Source organism: Colobus angolensis, unplaced genomic scaffold (assembly GCF_000951035.1).
Source record: "Colobus angolensis palliatus isolate OR3802 unplaced genomic scaffold, Cang.pa_1.0 Scaffold431, whole genome shotgun sequence".
Classification (NCBI taxonomy): Eukaryota; Metazoa; Chordata; class Mammalia; order Primates; family Cercopithecidae; genus Colobus; species Colobus angolensis.
The window spans coordinates 2,088,965-2,105,079 of NW_012117722.1; the positions used below are offsets into that span (position 1 = coordinate 2,088,965).

At 37.2% G+C, this 16,115-nt stretch overlaps 1 protein-coding gene across 3 annotated transcripts in view; it reads right to left on the bottom strand.

The window, feature by feature from the left end:
• FAM135A (family with sequence similarity 135, member A) overlaps positions 1–16,115 on the bottom strand; it is a 151,958-nt gene that overhangs the window by 126,549 nt on the left and 9,294 nt on the right. For 2 of the 3 annotated variants that reach the window (XM_011957042.1, XM_011957041.1), the window contains exons 2-3: positions 9,464–9,557; positions 7,598–7,713 (exon numbers count right to left, since the gene is read on the bottom strand). In XM_011957042.1, coding sequence (XP_011812432.1) covers positions 7,598–7,674 — 77 coding nt within the window. In that variant the 5' untranslated portion in view covers positions 7,675–7,713; positions 9,464–9,557. Of the gene's footprint in view, positions 1–7,597; positions 7,719–9,463; positions 9,558–16,115 lie in introns of those variants that run through there. The other variant, XM_011957043.1, reaches the window with a different exon arrangement.

Genomic DNA, 16,115 nt, shown 5'->3' on the forward strand with positions numbered 1-16,115 from the left:
AGAAAGTCAGAAATTACATGTCCCCTGATGCAGTGCAATAGGAAATACATAGCACCACTTGAGGATTCGTCTCAAAAACTCTTGGAATTTAATCAATCCTTTAGATTAAACCATCCATTATAAATTTTGGAAAACGTAAGAGACATATTGACCAAATGCAAGCTATGAATTTTGGGGTGAATATTGATTCAAACAAATAATTAAGAACACACTTATGAGATGACTGAGGAACCGTGTACACTGGATTATTTGATATCAAGCAATTATTTTAAACATTCATTTAAGTACAATAATGATTTTACAAATATGTTAAAAACAAAAGTCCTTCTCTGTTGGAGATACATACTGAAAAAACAGTTGGGGGGAACAACAGGTGAAATAGGAAGAAAAAACTTTGGTAACTGAGGCTAGCTGACAGCTGTGTGTTTACTATACTTTTATGTTTGAAACTTTTCATTAAAGAAACAAAAGTTAGCCCTAGATTGGTAATGCCCTAAGAACCTGGCAAAGGCGAACGTCCTCTTGAAGAATAAGCCTGAAATACTGGCGAGATCAGAACATGAAACAAAAGAGTATAGGAGAGCAAATGAAGAGAGGACATAGAAAATACAAAATAAGAAATAATGAATATAATCACAAATAAATCAGCCATTAAATATAAATGGATTAATGTTCCACTTAAAACACAAAAAATGCCCTAGAAAATGAAAATGAAAAATATAAATCCCATTACATGTTGTTTGCAACTAATATAGAATACAAGGAAAGAGAAAGGGTGAAAGAATGGAAAAAGATGTATCTTGTAAATATTAACTAAAAGAAAGTTGATGTTATAATATTAATATTAGACAAAATAGTTCAAAGCAAAAAGTTACTAGGATATAAACACAGTCTCTTTTCATAATGATAAAAGGTTCAATTCACTAACTACGAAAGTCCCCCCTTATACTCAGGTGATAAACTCCAGGATCACCAGTGGAAGCCTGAAACCTCAGATAGTACTGACAAGGAAATGGTGGCAGTATATGATTAAGAAAAGTAATAATAGTTACAGGTATTCAGTTAACTGTTCTATAGTAATCCAGATAAATAAAGAACAAAGTACTACTTTCAACTTCTGTCTCCAACAATATTTTCCTCACTACTTATTTTATTAGTAGTAGCATGCTGGATTATTGACTGTTCCAATGATACGTGTAAACAAATCAAACTGATAACATTTCACTTGCAAAGTTTGATAAAAGATTAAAGTACAGCACTTTGTCAAAGTTCCCATATCTTCTAAATATTTGCCGCTTTTCGAAATGAATGAAACCCATTTCCATTCAAGATGCCGTTGCTAATATTCTAAAGCTGTACTACTTCAAATGTGGTACACAGACTGGTGCATTTTTGTGAAATGGTTGTTACCAACCTGCAGTAAAATAAAGTAAATCAACCGTATGGCAAAGCACACTATTTTAGCTGACTTCTTTTTGGTAGCAAAATTTAATGAAGAAAGCAGCATTCATTTCCATTCTGGCAAAAGTGCTTGATCCTGAACCAGTCACAAACCATTTGCAGATGAGCGACTGAGAACAGCACTGACCTAAAGAATTCTAGAAAAAGATACCCTAACAATTTTGCAATCACCTCCAAACAAAGAAAAATTTCCCCCACTTTATAATCTAACTGAAATTTACTATAACCAATTTAATTCCATTCTCTTATCCTATATGCCAATAAGAAGAGGTGTTCGAATAGTAATGTTTCTGTATCTGTATAAAGGGCAATATTTCCTTCTCCTTTGGAGTCCTCTTGACAAATGTATTTTGAATGAAGTCATTTAGGAAGTCTATTATCTTGTAATTAGATACTCCTAATATAATACAAATCTTAAGATAATTTATATTATTCATTATAAAACATACATCCACATTCCATTTAATAGCATCATATTTATGATCAGTGCTTTACAATTTTGACTTTGTTTTCAGAGTTTAAAAATCCACTCTATTAAACAAAATGAAAGGAGAATAAAGTAAAATTAAAACAAAACTAGTTTTTCTTTAGATTGTTAGTATCTGAGCTTTCCGTTTACCATTAAGGTAAAACAATGTAATTATAGTAAAAATTAATTATCATGTAAATACGTTAGTAATCTGTTTATTCCTTTCTGAAGCCAAACACAGATTTTTTTAAACAATTTTTTTTAAACATTGACTAATCTATTACACCCAATAAGTCTAAGCAAAAATACAACTTTCGAATTCAATTAAAGCTAAGAGTTGTTAAGCCCAGCCTAGCCTGTTAGAGGATGAGAGATTATTAGGTGGAGGAGAGCTGAGGAGTCCCAACAAGGCCATCTTAGACCAATCAGCCCACAGCTGACCATAAATGCTTGGACAAGCTTTGATGACATCAGCCAAGCTCCAACCTAGAGACTCATGAGAAACAACAAATGTTTGCTGCTTTAAGTTACTTTAAAAAAAAAAAAAAAGTTAAGATTTATTTAAGGAATATTTGATTATTACAAAGATGGCCATATGTCCTGGTTTGCCTGAAGCCATCCTGGTTTTCATTTGTCTGGGCCTATTACTAACAGTTCCTCCTTTCATGTTAAAAAGTATCCTGAAGGCTGGGCGCACAGGCTCACGCCTGTGGTCCCAGCACTTTGGGAGATTGAAGTGGGCAGATCACAAGGTCAGGAGATCCAGACCATCCTGGCTAACAAGGTGAAACCCTATTCCTACTAAAAATAAAACAAATTAGCCGGGCGTGGTGGCAGGCGCTGTAGTCCCAGCTACTCAGAAGGCTGAGGCAGGAGAATGGCGCGAACCCAGGAGGCGGCAGAGTTTGCAGTGAGTGGAGATCGAGTCACTGCACTCCAGCCCAGGTGACAGGGCAAAGACTCTGTCTTTAAAAAAAAAAAAGTATCTTGATTTGGTCAATACATTATATGGACATCCTAGCACAACAGTGTGTTTAAAAACTTTATTTTTGTAACTTAAATTACTTATACCATTTATAAATTGTGTAAGTTTTTAAACTAGATGCTTTATATTGTTCTTTTAACTCTAAAAATAGTCTCTACAATTCAGACAAATTAAAAAGAAAAATTATTATGCTAATTAAGTTATACTCTTAAATATGGCAGTATAAGTACTTCTGAATTGTAGGTGTATTTTAGGATCCTAAAGAGAATTATAGGGGAAAAAAGTCAATGTCTTCCTTTATATTTAAAAAAAAAGTTAGAAAATATAAAAGAAGAAAATATTTTAATCAGAAAAAACACAGAGACATAATCAATTTATCTATAAATAATCCAATGCAATGAGATAAGCACTAAAGCAAAGCAATCTATTTTTCTGTTCTTATTTCACACCTTATTTATTTCCCATACACTGTTAAGTAAAACACAATTTTAAGGGATCATCTTAGGCAGGGGGCTATCAAGAAGTAAGAATGTCTATTTATTAACAATGTTTTGTTAAGCTCATTATAAAGAATGGTCTTTAAGAAAGACAGAAAGACAGAAAGTTGCAAAGGGCCACAAAAACATTCTCACAGATGAATAGGAAAAGTGCTTTACTTAACAAATTTAATTTTGCTCTTCTACAAGTTATTTTTCAAGTGTAATAATAATGTAGGTCCTTTTTCTGCTTAGATCTAGTTTTTAACATAAAAGATAAACTAAAATGAACTATAATATTAATAAAATCTTTTATGAGTAGTCATAAGAGAAAGAGATGCTCTTTAGCATCTTTACAGAAGTGCAACAGGTAGCGATTAAGTATACATCTATTTTTTCCATTGTTGGAAAATGTGAATTTATTTTTCTAGAGAAGAATAAAAAAACTGAAGCTAGTGGCTAAAAGAATGTGCTTGTGAATATTAAGTTATTACATTTCTATCTTCTATTTTTTAAGAACATATTTATAGCATTGATTGTTAATACACAATACTGTGTTAAAACAAAATTATATGAGGTAAAACTTAACATGATTTTATTAAGCAAAGTGATTTCACATTATGACTTTTTTGTCTAAAGAGTAACATTGTTTTACTTGGAAAGAACAATTTTACATGTTGATATTATGTTTATATTACATATTAAAATATTTTATAATTTTATAATGATATATTTTATATACAGGTCAGAGGACACTATATATATTTGAAAAATATTTTATAAACAGTAGTTAATGGTTTCCAAATAATCATTTTTTTCATGAATACAACTTAAATAAGCAATTTGTTTTCTAGCTAGTCTTCAAATCTAACTCAAATACTGAATTGTTTTTTACACATTTAGCTTGTCAAAATCATGTTGTTAAAAACAAACCTACAAAATGTAACCTGTAGATTGATTTCAAAAATGTCACCGATATTTTGCTCTCCCTTATATTCAGCGCTCTTACAATGTGACTCCCATTAAGAAGTGGAGTGTAGTTTGCCCACCTTTTAAATGTGGGCTGGCCTTACTTATGACTTGCTTTGGCCAGTATCTTGTGGTAGAGGTAACAGTGCATCAGTTCCAGGCCTAGATGATACGAGGTCTGCTTGCATGGTTTCTTTCTCTCTTCTTTGGACCCATGCCTTGTCCATGAGAATAAGCTGCAGGATGGGAGACTGGGAAACAGAACTGAGACTGCCCAGCTGAGGACACTCTGCATCCAGCTAGTGCACGGCCAATCTGCCATCTGACTGTGCATTCCTGAAGTGAACCCAGCAAAGATGAGCTAAGCCACCCCAGATCAGTAGAACCATTTAGATGATCCACAGACTTAGGAGCAAAAATAAATGTTTATTGCCATAATGCCACTGAGGCTTTGTGTTTGTGGTTAGCTGCATTATTGTGGCAATAAATAACTAATACAGAAATCAATACCTAGAAGTGGTGTGTGCCATAACAAAAACTTAAAATAAGTGGCATTAATTCTGGGGCCAAACTAAGTTATAGCTACAAATGGTGGAAAAATAATGAGGAAACTACAGCAGACTAGGAAAATGGTAATCCATGTTATGGAGTGACGAAATATGCTATCTTACACTAACCTGGAATAATTTAGACAATGTATCTAAGAAACTCTTGGACTTAGCAAATTAATCCCAAAGCAGAATACTAAAAATGCCAACTGGTTGCTCCTAGCTAAGTAAAATAAGGTTCTGCAAAATGGAGATGAACTAAAGAGCTAGTCATCTTACAAGCAGAATCTAGAAGAAATCTAGAGCAACTAGAACTTGCTGAGTTGGAAAATAAAACTGTTTAATTTGCACTCTCTTGAAAATAAAACAATGCCCATGAACAAAGATCAACTCAAGGATGTAGCTGTAGCTTCCTTTCTTTCTAGATCACTAACAGAATTAAGATGTAAGCAGATATTCTCAGCATAACGAAAGGATTTTCAGAAAGTTTATGGGCATGATCCCACAGAATTCTAATCCCCAAGTAGCAGTGATTGGTAGATATGCTATTTAGAGAGAAAGCATGTCTCAAAAACAACTGCGGTTATGGGCTTTAAAGCATGGAATAAACTTATCAGCCATATGGAAAGTCCACAAAGTTTTTTAAGTGAATTGTACTGGCCAAAAAGCCACCAGCCTGACTCCTGACCTCGCACTGTGACTTGCTTGGCCAATGGAATGCAGTAAGTAACAGTGTGTCAATTTAAGGAGGCTTGCATCTTCTGCTCTCTTTTTCTTTTTTAAGATGGAGTCTCACTCTGTCGCCCAGGTTGGAGTGCAGTGGCACCATGTCAGCTCACTGCAACCTATGTCTCCTGGTTTCAAGCAATTCTTCTGCCTTAGCCTCCCAAGTAGCTTGGATTACAGGCGTCCACTACCACACCTGACTAATTTTTATATTTTTAGTAGAGATGGGGTTTCACCATGTTGGCCAGGCTGGTCTCGAACTCCTGACCTCAGATGATCCACCCGCCTCGACCTCCCAAAGTGCTGGGATTACAGGTGTGAGCCACCATGCTCGGCCTTCTGCTCTGTATGTTAGACTCTTGTCTCCACCACGAGAACAAGTCCAGGCTGGCCTACTAAGGAATGAGAGACTATGTAGAGCAGACCACAGCACAGCTGTTTTTATTTCAACAAGATGGCAAAGTCAAGCCAAAACCAATAGAAAATCTCTTGTTCTGCTCCTTCTGTTAGTCCCACTGCCACCACTCTTTGTTTAGATCTCCAGATTTATATCTTGAGTTACTATTAAGTGCCTCTTAACTGTTTCCTAGCTTTCTATTTCTTCTACACAACCATCAGTTTAATGTATCATAATCTCCATCATGTTAATAAGTGTTTACCATCATGTTAGTAAGTGCTTATTGTAATAATAGTGGTAAAATTTTATCCTTACTTAGAAATTATTGATGGTTACCCAAATCCCTAGTGTCAACTCTTCTCTAGACATTAAAGTCCTTCACAAATATAACCTTGCCTTTCTTTACTACCTTTCTTCTGTAATTCTCCTAGAGAATATCCAATTTCCTAAATATTCTTTAAAAAAATTTTTTTTTAAATTTTTCTTGAGATGGTGTCTTGCTCTGTTGCCCAGGCTTGGAGTGCACTGGTTCAATCTTGGCTTACTGCAACCTCCATCTCTTGGGTTCAAGTGATTCTCCTGCCTAAGACTCCTAAGTTGCTGAGATTATAGGCATGCACCACCACATTTGGCTAATTTTTGTATTTTTAGTAGAGATAGGGTTTCACCATGTTGGCCAGGTTGGTCTCAAACTCCTGACCTCTGGTGATCCACCCACCTTGGCCTCCCAAAGTGCTGGGATTACAGGGTGAGCCACCATGCCTGGCCCCTAAATATTCTTAAAAACAACACATTCATTTCTATTTCCAATACTTGATTCGTGTGGCTGTACTGAATCATACTGTTCTCTTCTACAAATACGATCTTTCACTTTATCCTTTGCCTATGCAAGTCTTAGCCATACTTTGATCTTATCTCTCCATAATGCCTTTTCTAACATACTAAATCAGAAAGATGTCTTTCTGTTGATTCCTAGAGCACCTCTTAGATATACTTACTGATCTTAGCCAAAAGGCCAAGAAGTTATTAAATTGCTTTATAGGTACTACTGATAAAGACAACTGTTACAGTGTTTTTGTGAGACAGTGAAAAGATGAAAACAAATGAAATTTCCAACAGTGGGTGACTGTTAAATTATAACATGTTAACAGTGTAATAGTTAATAATTAAAAATGACATTATAAAACTACATTCACTGATATAGAAAAATCAAGTGAAATAAGCTTCATCATGTATGCTTTGTATTTCTGTTTAGTTGTTTTGTATGGATGCCTTATTTTTTCCCAATATACTATAAGATTTTAAAGAGCAAAAATTAGACCTTATACATTTACATTAAAGTCCTCTCAAGGCTCACTACAAATTCATAAACACAGGTTCAGTATATCCAGCATTATCATTAAATTCATGTATCTATTTAATAAATAAAATGTATCTGAGAAAATAATTACTTGAATATAGTTCATTGCTTTCCTTATATATGCTGGAATAAAAACATGTAATTAAATTTAAATTTAAACTGTACATCTTATGCAAAATATATCATTTTCACAGTAAAATACATACCCTCTCTGAAACAAATCCACATTGTAGAACTTGTTTAGCTCCACAGAGAATTCTACCATTGCTTGAACTTCAGTCATTTTTAATTTATACCCAGAAGACTATTCTGATAACAGCACCTTTGTTAAGGGAAAAAAAATCATGAGAAGCATAAGAAAAAATAGTATTATTTATATGTATTTTAGAATATGATATATAGGCAGAAAATAAAAACAAATTATTTTAGCGTACTTAACAACCTAATCCAACTAAATAGCACCAGAATGTATACTTACTAAGTTGCACTATTCTCTATAATTTAAGATTGTCCTGTCAGAATGCCTTTTCTAAGATTTGTTTCCCTTGATGACATTTATGTGATAATACAACATACTGCTAAAAGAAACTCAACTTTATCTCTTATAGATAGTAACTTTTTTAAATAATGAAGATATCTAATTATTCTCTTCTTATGCTACATTGCACATACAAGTAACTCCAGAGTCAAAAAAAAGAAATTAACACTCTTCAATCCCCAGTTAAGCCCATGAAAGGTTTTTAAGAAAAAAATTCTGAAATCACTTTTCACTTTTAAATTTAAAAAGAGAAAGAGATTTTTTCCTTTATTACAAATTCTAAAGTATTCAACTGCAAAGAAGTTAAAAAAAAAAAAAAAAGAAACTAGACAAGCACAAATAGAAAACATTCACAATTCCATCCACTGAAATATATTCTTTGGTATGTTCTTCATGTGTGTGCATTTGTAAAATTTTTTAATAATAGTGGGATCAAACCACATGTACATTTTATCATCTGCTTATTTCACTTTTTCAGTCAACACATATGTCTACATACGTAGTTTTACATTTTTTTTAATTTTTTTTTTTTTTTTTGAGACAGAGTCTCACTCTGTCACCCTGGCTGGAGTGCAGTGGCACTATCTTGGCTCACTGCAACCCCCGCCTCCGGGGTTTAAGCCATTCTCCTGCCTCAGCCTTCCAAGTAGCTGGGACTATAGGTGTGCGCCACCATGCCCAGATAATTTTTGTACTTTTAGTAGAGACAGGGTTTTGCCATGTTGGCCGGGCTGTTCTTGAACTCCTGGCCTGAAGTGATCTGCTCGCTTCGGCCTCCCAAAGTGCTGGGATTACAGGCATGAGCCACCACACCCAGCCATTAATTGTTAACTATGACACTGGGAACATGTTATAATTAAACAGTCCCCTATTGTTGGGTGATTTCAGTAGTTTCCATTTTTTTCACTATTTAAAAACAAATTATAACAATTATCCTTATCAACAGTACATATTTTAAAAATAACTTCTTGGACTGTTAAGTAAGATAAGTATAAAAAGCAGTTTAGAGTAAGAAAGTGCTGGAAGATAATTCTTCACAAACCTCTCATGTTTCTGCACGTCTCACAAGCTGAGACATAGACGGCCTTTGTTCCAGACTATCTTTTCAAGGATGTTTGTATAGTGAACAATCTTAGAAGCCAGAGATAGTGTCTTATACTAGAGCAAAGGGCAGATTTGTTTACTGTTCTGTATAATAGAGATAAAGCCTCCCTCCGGGGAAAAAAGGCAGGTTTATTGTCCATTCTAAAAGACTCAGGTTCCCCAAATTCAGGGTTCTTCTCCTGTAACACAACCTACTCACACACAGGTGTAACCTGGGACTCTAGCTAATGCTATGAGCATAAACCATCTTTCACCTTGATTCATGAGTCTCATGTCCTGCCAACATCCATGGCACTGTGGCAGACTAACTTGTTAGCTTGCAAGTGGGGTAAAATCTGACTCTTCCCAATTCTTGAATCAGTTCTTCAGAGAAAATTGGCAAATATTTGAATCTATTAAGAATCAAGTGCAAAAAAAGTTATATTCTTACCTCTGCTGATCAAAGCCTCATTTTAAGCATTATTAAGTAACCAATCTTGTACTTCCAGTTACTGATTCCCGTTGTTAAAAATACACCTTTCCCCCTATGAGAAAAAAAAGTAACATCTCAAACAAAATAGTAGACATAAAAAAGTCTATCTTAAGGAAACCTATGTTTTGTTAGTTACTATTTTCAACTTATATAAAAGATACATGTCCTTTGAAGGCTTATAAGTTTTAGAGTTTTTTTCATTCACAATTTCAATATCAACATTAACTATTATATCTCTATTAAGGATCCACTTACGTATAATTCAAAGTGCAATAACAAATAGAGCACTTTCTTATCTTAGTTCAGTAGGAACCCTCGTGAATACCCAAAAGCTTTTATTAAAAGCTCATTAATTTTTAAGAAGTGGAACTCACCATTTTAAAGTAACTCCGTAAGTAGGTAATTTCTGAAATTTCATGTATATGTATGTGTATGTATACATATATGTATGTATGTGTGTATAAAGAACTATTTAAAATATTTTGATACAATGATTGCTTCAATGTGCTATGGATAGTTTTCCTCACATTTCAAATACTGCTTAAATTTTTAAAAAATCTGTCTTTGCCCCTGACATAATTATTTTAGGTACTAAAAATGTTGGAATAAAGACCATGTTCACTCTTTGACACAGTTTTTCTTCTCTCCATCATAAAGATGTAGACTTTACCAGCTCCCATAACTGCTATTTTAAACTTTAATAATCACATCAAAAGATTTTATGGTAACTATTTCTAAGATCAAACAATACTATCTTTATATAAGATATTCCCGTGGAAATGAGGTCGAAGATAGCTTCTCCTGTACATATATTCTTGTGTGTAGGGTTTAGATTAGGTTCTGGTTTTGCTTCTGAGTAAAGTTTGGCCAAGTCTCTATACTTTACTCAGGTATAAAATGGGTATTCGTTCATTCAAATATTTACTGAACACCTACTATAGGCTAGGAATTGTAGTAAGTATGAGGTATAGCTAAGTTCTTGATCTCAGAAGTTAACTAGCCATCAGGAAGAGGTATACTCTCTCTCTCTCCCCACCTCCCATGTGTGTGTAATATATATAGTAACATATAATATATATGAATAGCATAATGCTTAAAATATATATATGTTATATATATACGAATAGTATAATACTTAAAATATAGGTTTGGGATTTGGGTCCAGCTAGCACCCATACCACCTAACTCAGTCAGTCAGTCTTTTACTTAATATAGAAATTAATATCAGAATTAAGATACTGCCATAACAAAATCCTAAAACGTGGTACTGATAGGTGACAAAAGTGCTAGCAGCCCTCACTCTCAGCATCTCCTCAGTCTCAGCGTCCACTCTGGTGGCGCTTGAGGGGCCCTTCAGCCTGCCGCGGCACTGGGAGCCCCTCTCTGGGCTGGCTGAGGCCGGAGCTCCCTCCCTCTGCTTGCCAGGATGTGTGGAGGGAGAGGCTCGGGCGGGAACCGGGGCTGCACGCTGCGCTCGCAGGCCAATGTGAATTCTGGTGGGCGTGGGCGCCGGCTCAGCGGGCCAGTGTGAATTCCGGCGGGTGTGGGCGCAGGCTCAGCGGGCCCACACACAGAAGGGCCAGCGGCACCGCCAGCCCAGGGCAGTGAGGGGCTTAGCACCAGGGCCAGCAGCTGTGGTGGTTGTGCCAGGTCCCCCAGCAGTGCCGGCCTGCGGGCACTGCACTCAAATTCTCGCAGGGTTTAGCTGCCTCCCTGTAGGGCAGGGCTGGGGACCTGCAGCGCGTTGTGTCTGAGCTCCTCCCCCTGCGGTGGGTTTCCCCGGTGGTTTCCCACATGGCCTGAGCCTCCCTGATGGGTGCCGCCCCCTGCTCCGTGGTGCCCGGTCTGATCAATACCCCAAGGCCGAAGAGTGCAGGCGCCCCTGGGGACTGGCGGGCAGCTCCGCCTACAGCCCTGGTGCGGGATCCACTGGGTGAAGCCAGCTGGGTTCCTGAACTGGATGGGGACTTGGAGAACTTTATAGCTGGAGATCGTATGTGCACCAATCAGCACTCTGTGTCTAGTTCAGGGTTTGTGAATCCACCAATTGGTAACTAGCTAACTAGCACTCTGCGACTCTGGGTCTAGCTCAAGGACTGTAAATGTACCAATCAGCACTCTGTCAAATTGGACCAATCAGCTCTCTGTAAAGTGGATTGGCTGCCGAGCCAGCAGCAACCCAATCCTCCCCTTCCACACTGTGGAAGCTTTGTTCGTTCATTCTTTGCAATAAATCTTGCTGCTGTTCACTCTTTGGGTCCACGCTGCTGTTATGAGCTGTAACACTCACTGCGAAGGTCTGCAGCTTCACTCCTGAAGCCAGACAGACCACGAACCCACTGGGAAGAATGAACACCTCCAGACACGCTGCCTTTAAGAGCTGTAACACTCACCACAAAGATCTGCAGCTTCACTCCTGACAGCGAGACCACGAACCCACCAGAAGGAAGAAGCTCCAGACACATCTAAACATCTGAAGGAACAAGCTCTGGACACCCCATCTTTAAGAACTGTAACACTCACCGCAAGGGTCCACGGCTTCATTCTTGAAGTCAGCGAGACCAAGAACCCACCAATTCTGGACACAGTACTAGCTTAGTAATTAGGTAGCAGGCAAAAGGAAAACATACTACTATGATACTAATAACCACTCTTACGTGGAAATAAAACAACTGATTAAATCGTTGGCTACAATAATCTGCAAAACTAGTGCCCATAAAAAGCCCATAGCCCCAGAAAAAGTAGATGAAAAATGCCACAACACTGGGTGTTGGTGGTTCTTTGCCATGTTTACTCAAGCAAGAATTGGCTAGTTTGTAAGCAAAGGTGGAAAGAAATAAGGCCGCTTAAAGGCGGGGCCTTGCAGCCAATACGCATATCAGGTTCAGTGCCTTGCTCAAAGGAATTTTTGACAAAACCAAGGGATCCAGCTCTGCAGTTAAGATTAGATTAAGGATGCTGCCATCCCACCAATGCTTGTTGTTTTGAATAGTTTTAAGACAGTGATCATTAAAATGAGGTATGAGGATGTACTTCATTAAAATGAGGCCATCAAAAGATGATGGGTGCATAGACAGAAATAAATAAGGCAGGCTTAAGAACCACATCCAAAAAATAACTTTGGTGTAGTTACTGGCACAGAGAACTGAATGGAGAGAAACGTGTAAGAATTCTACTATGTTTCTGACAGGATAGTATTTGTCAAATAAATCATAAGCTAGGGTGCAAAAGCTTGTGACTGTGTAACTTACAAGCTGGCAAACCTGCAGCAGCAAGAAGCAGGCTATGAAAACTGCATAGCTTTCAAAGTGGGCAAACTTTCAACATCAACTTCAGATGTGGCCACAGCGGTTAACGTAAGGAAAAAACACCCAGACAACAAAGACAGAGATCTTAATGCAATGAATATTGGCATTCATTCTTACCAGAAAGCAGAACTAAGGATATTAATCTACTGTGAGGGCATGAGATCTTCATCATTCTCATGAAAAGAGTTTTCTCATTGTTTATTTTCCCAAATGGGAGATTTTATTACTGTTTTCCTGTTTCTGATCCACCATCATATGCTGGGTATGTGTGGGAGGGATGGAGGAGTAGATAACTGTGATTTGTTTATAGGTCGCTGGACTTACAGATCTGAAAGCACTGTGCCTCTCAGTGAGCTTGGATTAATGCAACTAGTGGATGGTACTATGGATTGTCTCCCTTAAGGAAGAAATGTAGGAATATAATCAATAGGTAGGATGAAGACCAAAGTGGCAGACTATGGTAGACTGCTTGTCACGTCTGTTTTCCCTTCTTCTTAGCCAAATGGTCACCCAGCCTGGGACTATATTTTCCAACCTCCCTTGATGTGAAGTGATCCTATCTATGGAATGTAAACTGAAGCGAACATGTAATATCTGCCATACTTGTTTAAAAGGAAATTCTTTGCTCTGGAATTCATCTGCTTCCCTTTTTCTTACAGGCTGGAATACCAACTTGACAGTGTCCCTAGTTTTGATCACATAGATTAGGACCAAGTCCTCAAGAACGGTAAAGCAAAAAGATGGACAAATTCTGGATTACTGAATGTCTTCCCTACCTAGACTGCTCAGACTTTTATGTCTCATAACTTTTTGTTACAGCAGCTATACCTACTCTACCCTATTTAACATATTCCCCCTCTTCAGGCTATTTTCAAAAAACCAGCTTTTGTCTCTCTCCTCTGTTCCAAACCCTCTGTGGCTTCAAATCTTATTGTCTTAAAATGGTTTATAAAATTATATGATGTAATCTGAATCTTCTCTGACTTCATCTCCTACAATTCTTCCCACTCCCATCATACTTATTTCCTTTTTACTCTTTGAACATATGAAATATATTCCTGCCTCAGGGTCTCTGCACTTTTGTTCCCTGGAACACTGTTCTCTCCAGATATCCACAGGACTCACTCCTTCACTTCTCTCTGGCCTTGACTCAAATACCAGCTTCCCAGCTAGGCCTTTTCTGACTGTACTATCAAAAATATTAATTCTCCATTCCTGGCATACCATATCTCTTTAGTCCTTTATTTTTTCCTCAGCACTTATCTCCACCTAACATACTAAATATTTTACTTATTAGTCTTTAATATTTCTCCTTCACTAAAATGAATGTTCCATGAAGGCAGGACATTCTGACTACTCTGTTCACTGCTGTATTCCCATTGCCTGGCACACCATACTCAACTTAATATTTAAGGAACAATAAATTAGTATTAAAGATTCCATAAATAGTAACTATTATTACCTGTCTCCTGAAACTCAACCAATTTGGAGAAAGGAATTATTACATTGATATACTGAAAATAGAAATATGCATGAACAAATTTTGGTGATAAAATTCCTTTATCAGTATAAGTTCAAGGCCTGTTTGCAGTTTCTTCCACCCTTACTCTTGTATCCTGCTGTGCTTTTTATTCTATTGTTGCTGCTTAATTTCCTTTAACATACTTCCTTTGTATTGACTATCCCCTAAATAGAAATATGCATGTACAGATATATACATAATGATGCTGATAAATCTGTTTTCCACTACCTCCCCTCTGCCTAAAAGAAGAAATACTTTTATTTTTGTTGTAGAAGAAAAAATACAAAGACGGGACTAATGGAAAAGGAGGGCAAGCAAAAGAGAGAAAGGGAAAAAATATTCAGAGAACGTTGGATTCAAAGGGGATCTGTCTGATCCTCTTCTTATAAACTACTTGTTTTCCAGCTATAGGGAGCAATGGCTACTTAGCTCCAGTCAGTCCTTGCTGGCATAACACTATCAGGGTCTTCTAAATTTTCAAGAGGTAGTTGGAAGTCTTTTTTGTCCCTAAAGGTAAAATCTCCTTAATTTTACATGCCACCAACTAGTTATAAAAACAAAACAAACTGTGTATTTCAAACAAAATTCAGCAACAGAGCAAATTCATTCTGTGTGCTAACAGTGCAAAATCTCTGGCTTACACAGATTCTTAATGCCACACATGAACCAAAAAAACTCAGGTCTGTCCTCTCAAGAAGTTTGCAGAAAGAGCTTTTTTCCTTTTACCTAGCTGATGCATGGCAGATTCTCCATTGCAAGGAATTCTCTGTACCTACCAGAAGCTAAGAGTTTCATGACCCTCCCTGCACAGTCTGCTGGCTGTTTTGGAACCTGTTACTTTAAACCTATGCCTTTGAAACTATTGGAATCAGCTGACTTACCTGAGATTGAATTGTTCATTTTGTTCTACTGGCCCTGGCAAAGTGGCACAAAACTGAAATCATCTGGAGGTCTATTCAAATGGAGCTCCTTACTGGGTCATATCCTAGGTCACTAAGAGAGAATCCAGCCAAGTAAACTACAAATACCAATCCAAAAAAAGTTAGAGGGGGACCCTAAACAGGAAATGACTCTGAAACTAAGTGAGAAACTTATGTGAAAAGCCCTTAGAGACAAGAAGGGATCTGATTTCTCTGTCAATCAAATCTGATGGGTGAACAATCTGACAACTACCTTATTAATATCTTGGGGAAAGTTAGCTTACTCTCAAAGAAACAAACTTACTGATTTATCTGAAAGACATTCTTGGTCCTCTAGAGCTGCTCTGTCCAACATGGTGGCCATTGTAACATGTGTCCACCGAACAAGTGAAATGTGACTACTGTGACGGAAAAACTGAATTTTAATTTTATTTAATTTTAAATTAATTTAAATTAAAATCCAAACACAGAAGCAGTGTAAAATATTTTTCCATTAAACATAGCTTTATCGTTTTGACGGGATTACATTTTACCTTAATTGTTAAAAATGTAGAACACTAAAAAAAAGCAGTGTGGGCCAGGCATGGTGGCTCACACCTATAATCCCAGCACTTTGGGAGGCTGAGACAGGCAGACTGCTTGAGCTCAGGAGTTCGAGACCAGCCTGGGCAACATGGCAAAACCCTGTCTCTAAATAAAATACAAAGATTAGCTGGGTGTCGTAGTGTACACTTGTGATCCTAGCTACTCGGAAAGCTGAGGTGGGAGGACTGCTTGAGCCCAGGAGGTTGAGGCTGCAGTGAGCTGAGATCGTGCCACACACTCCAGCCTGGGCGATACAGCAAGACTCTGTCTCCAAA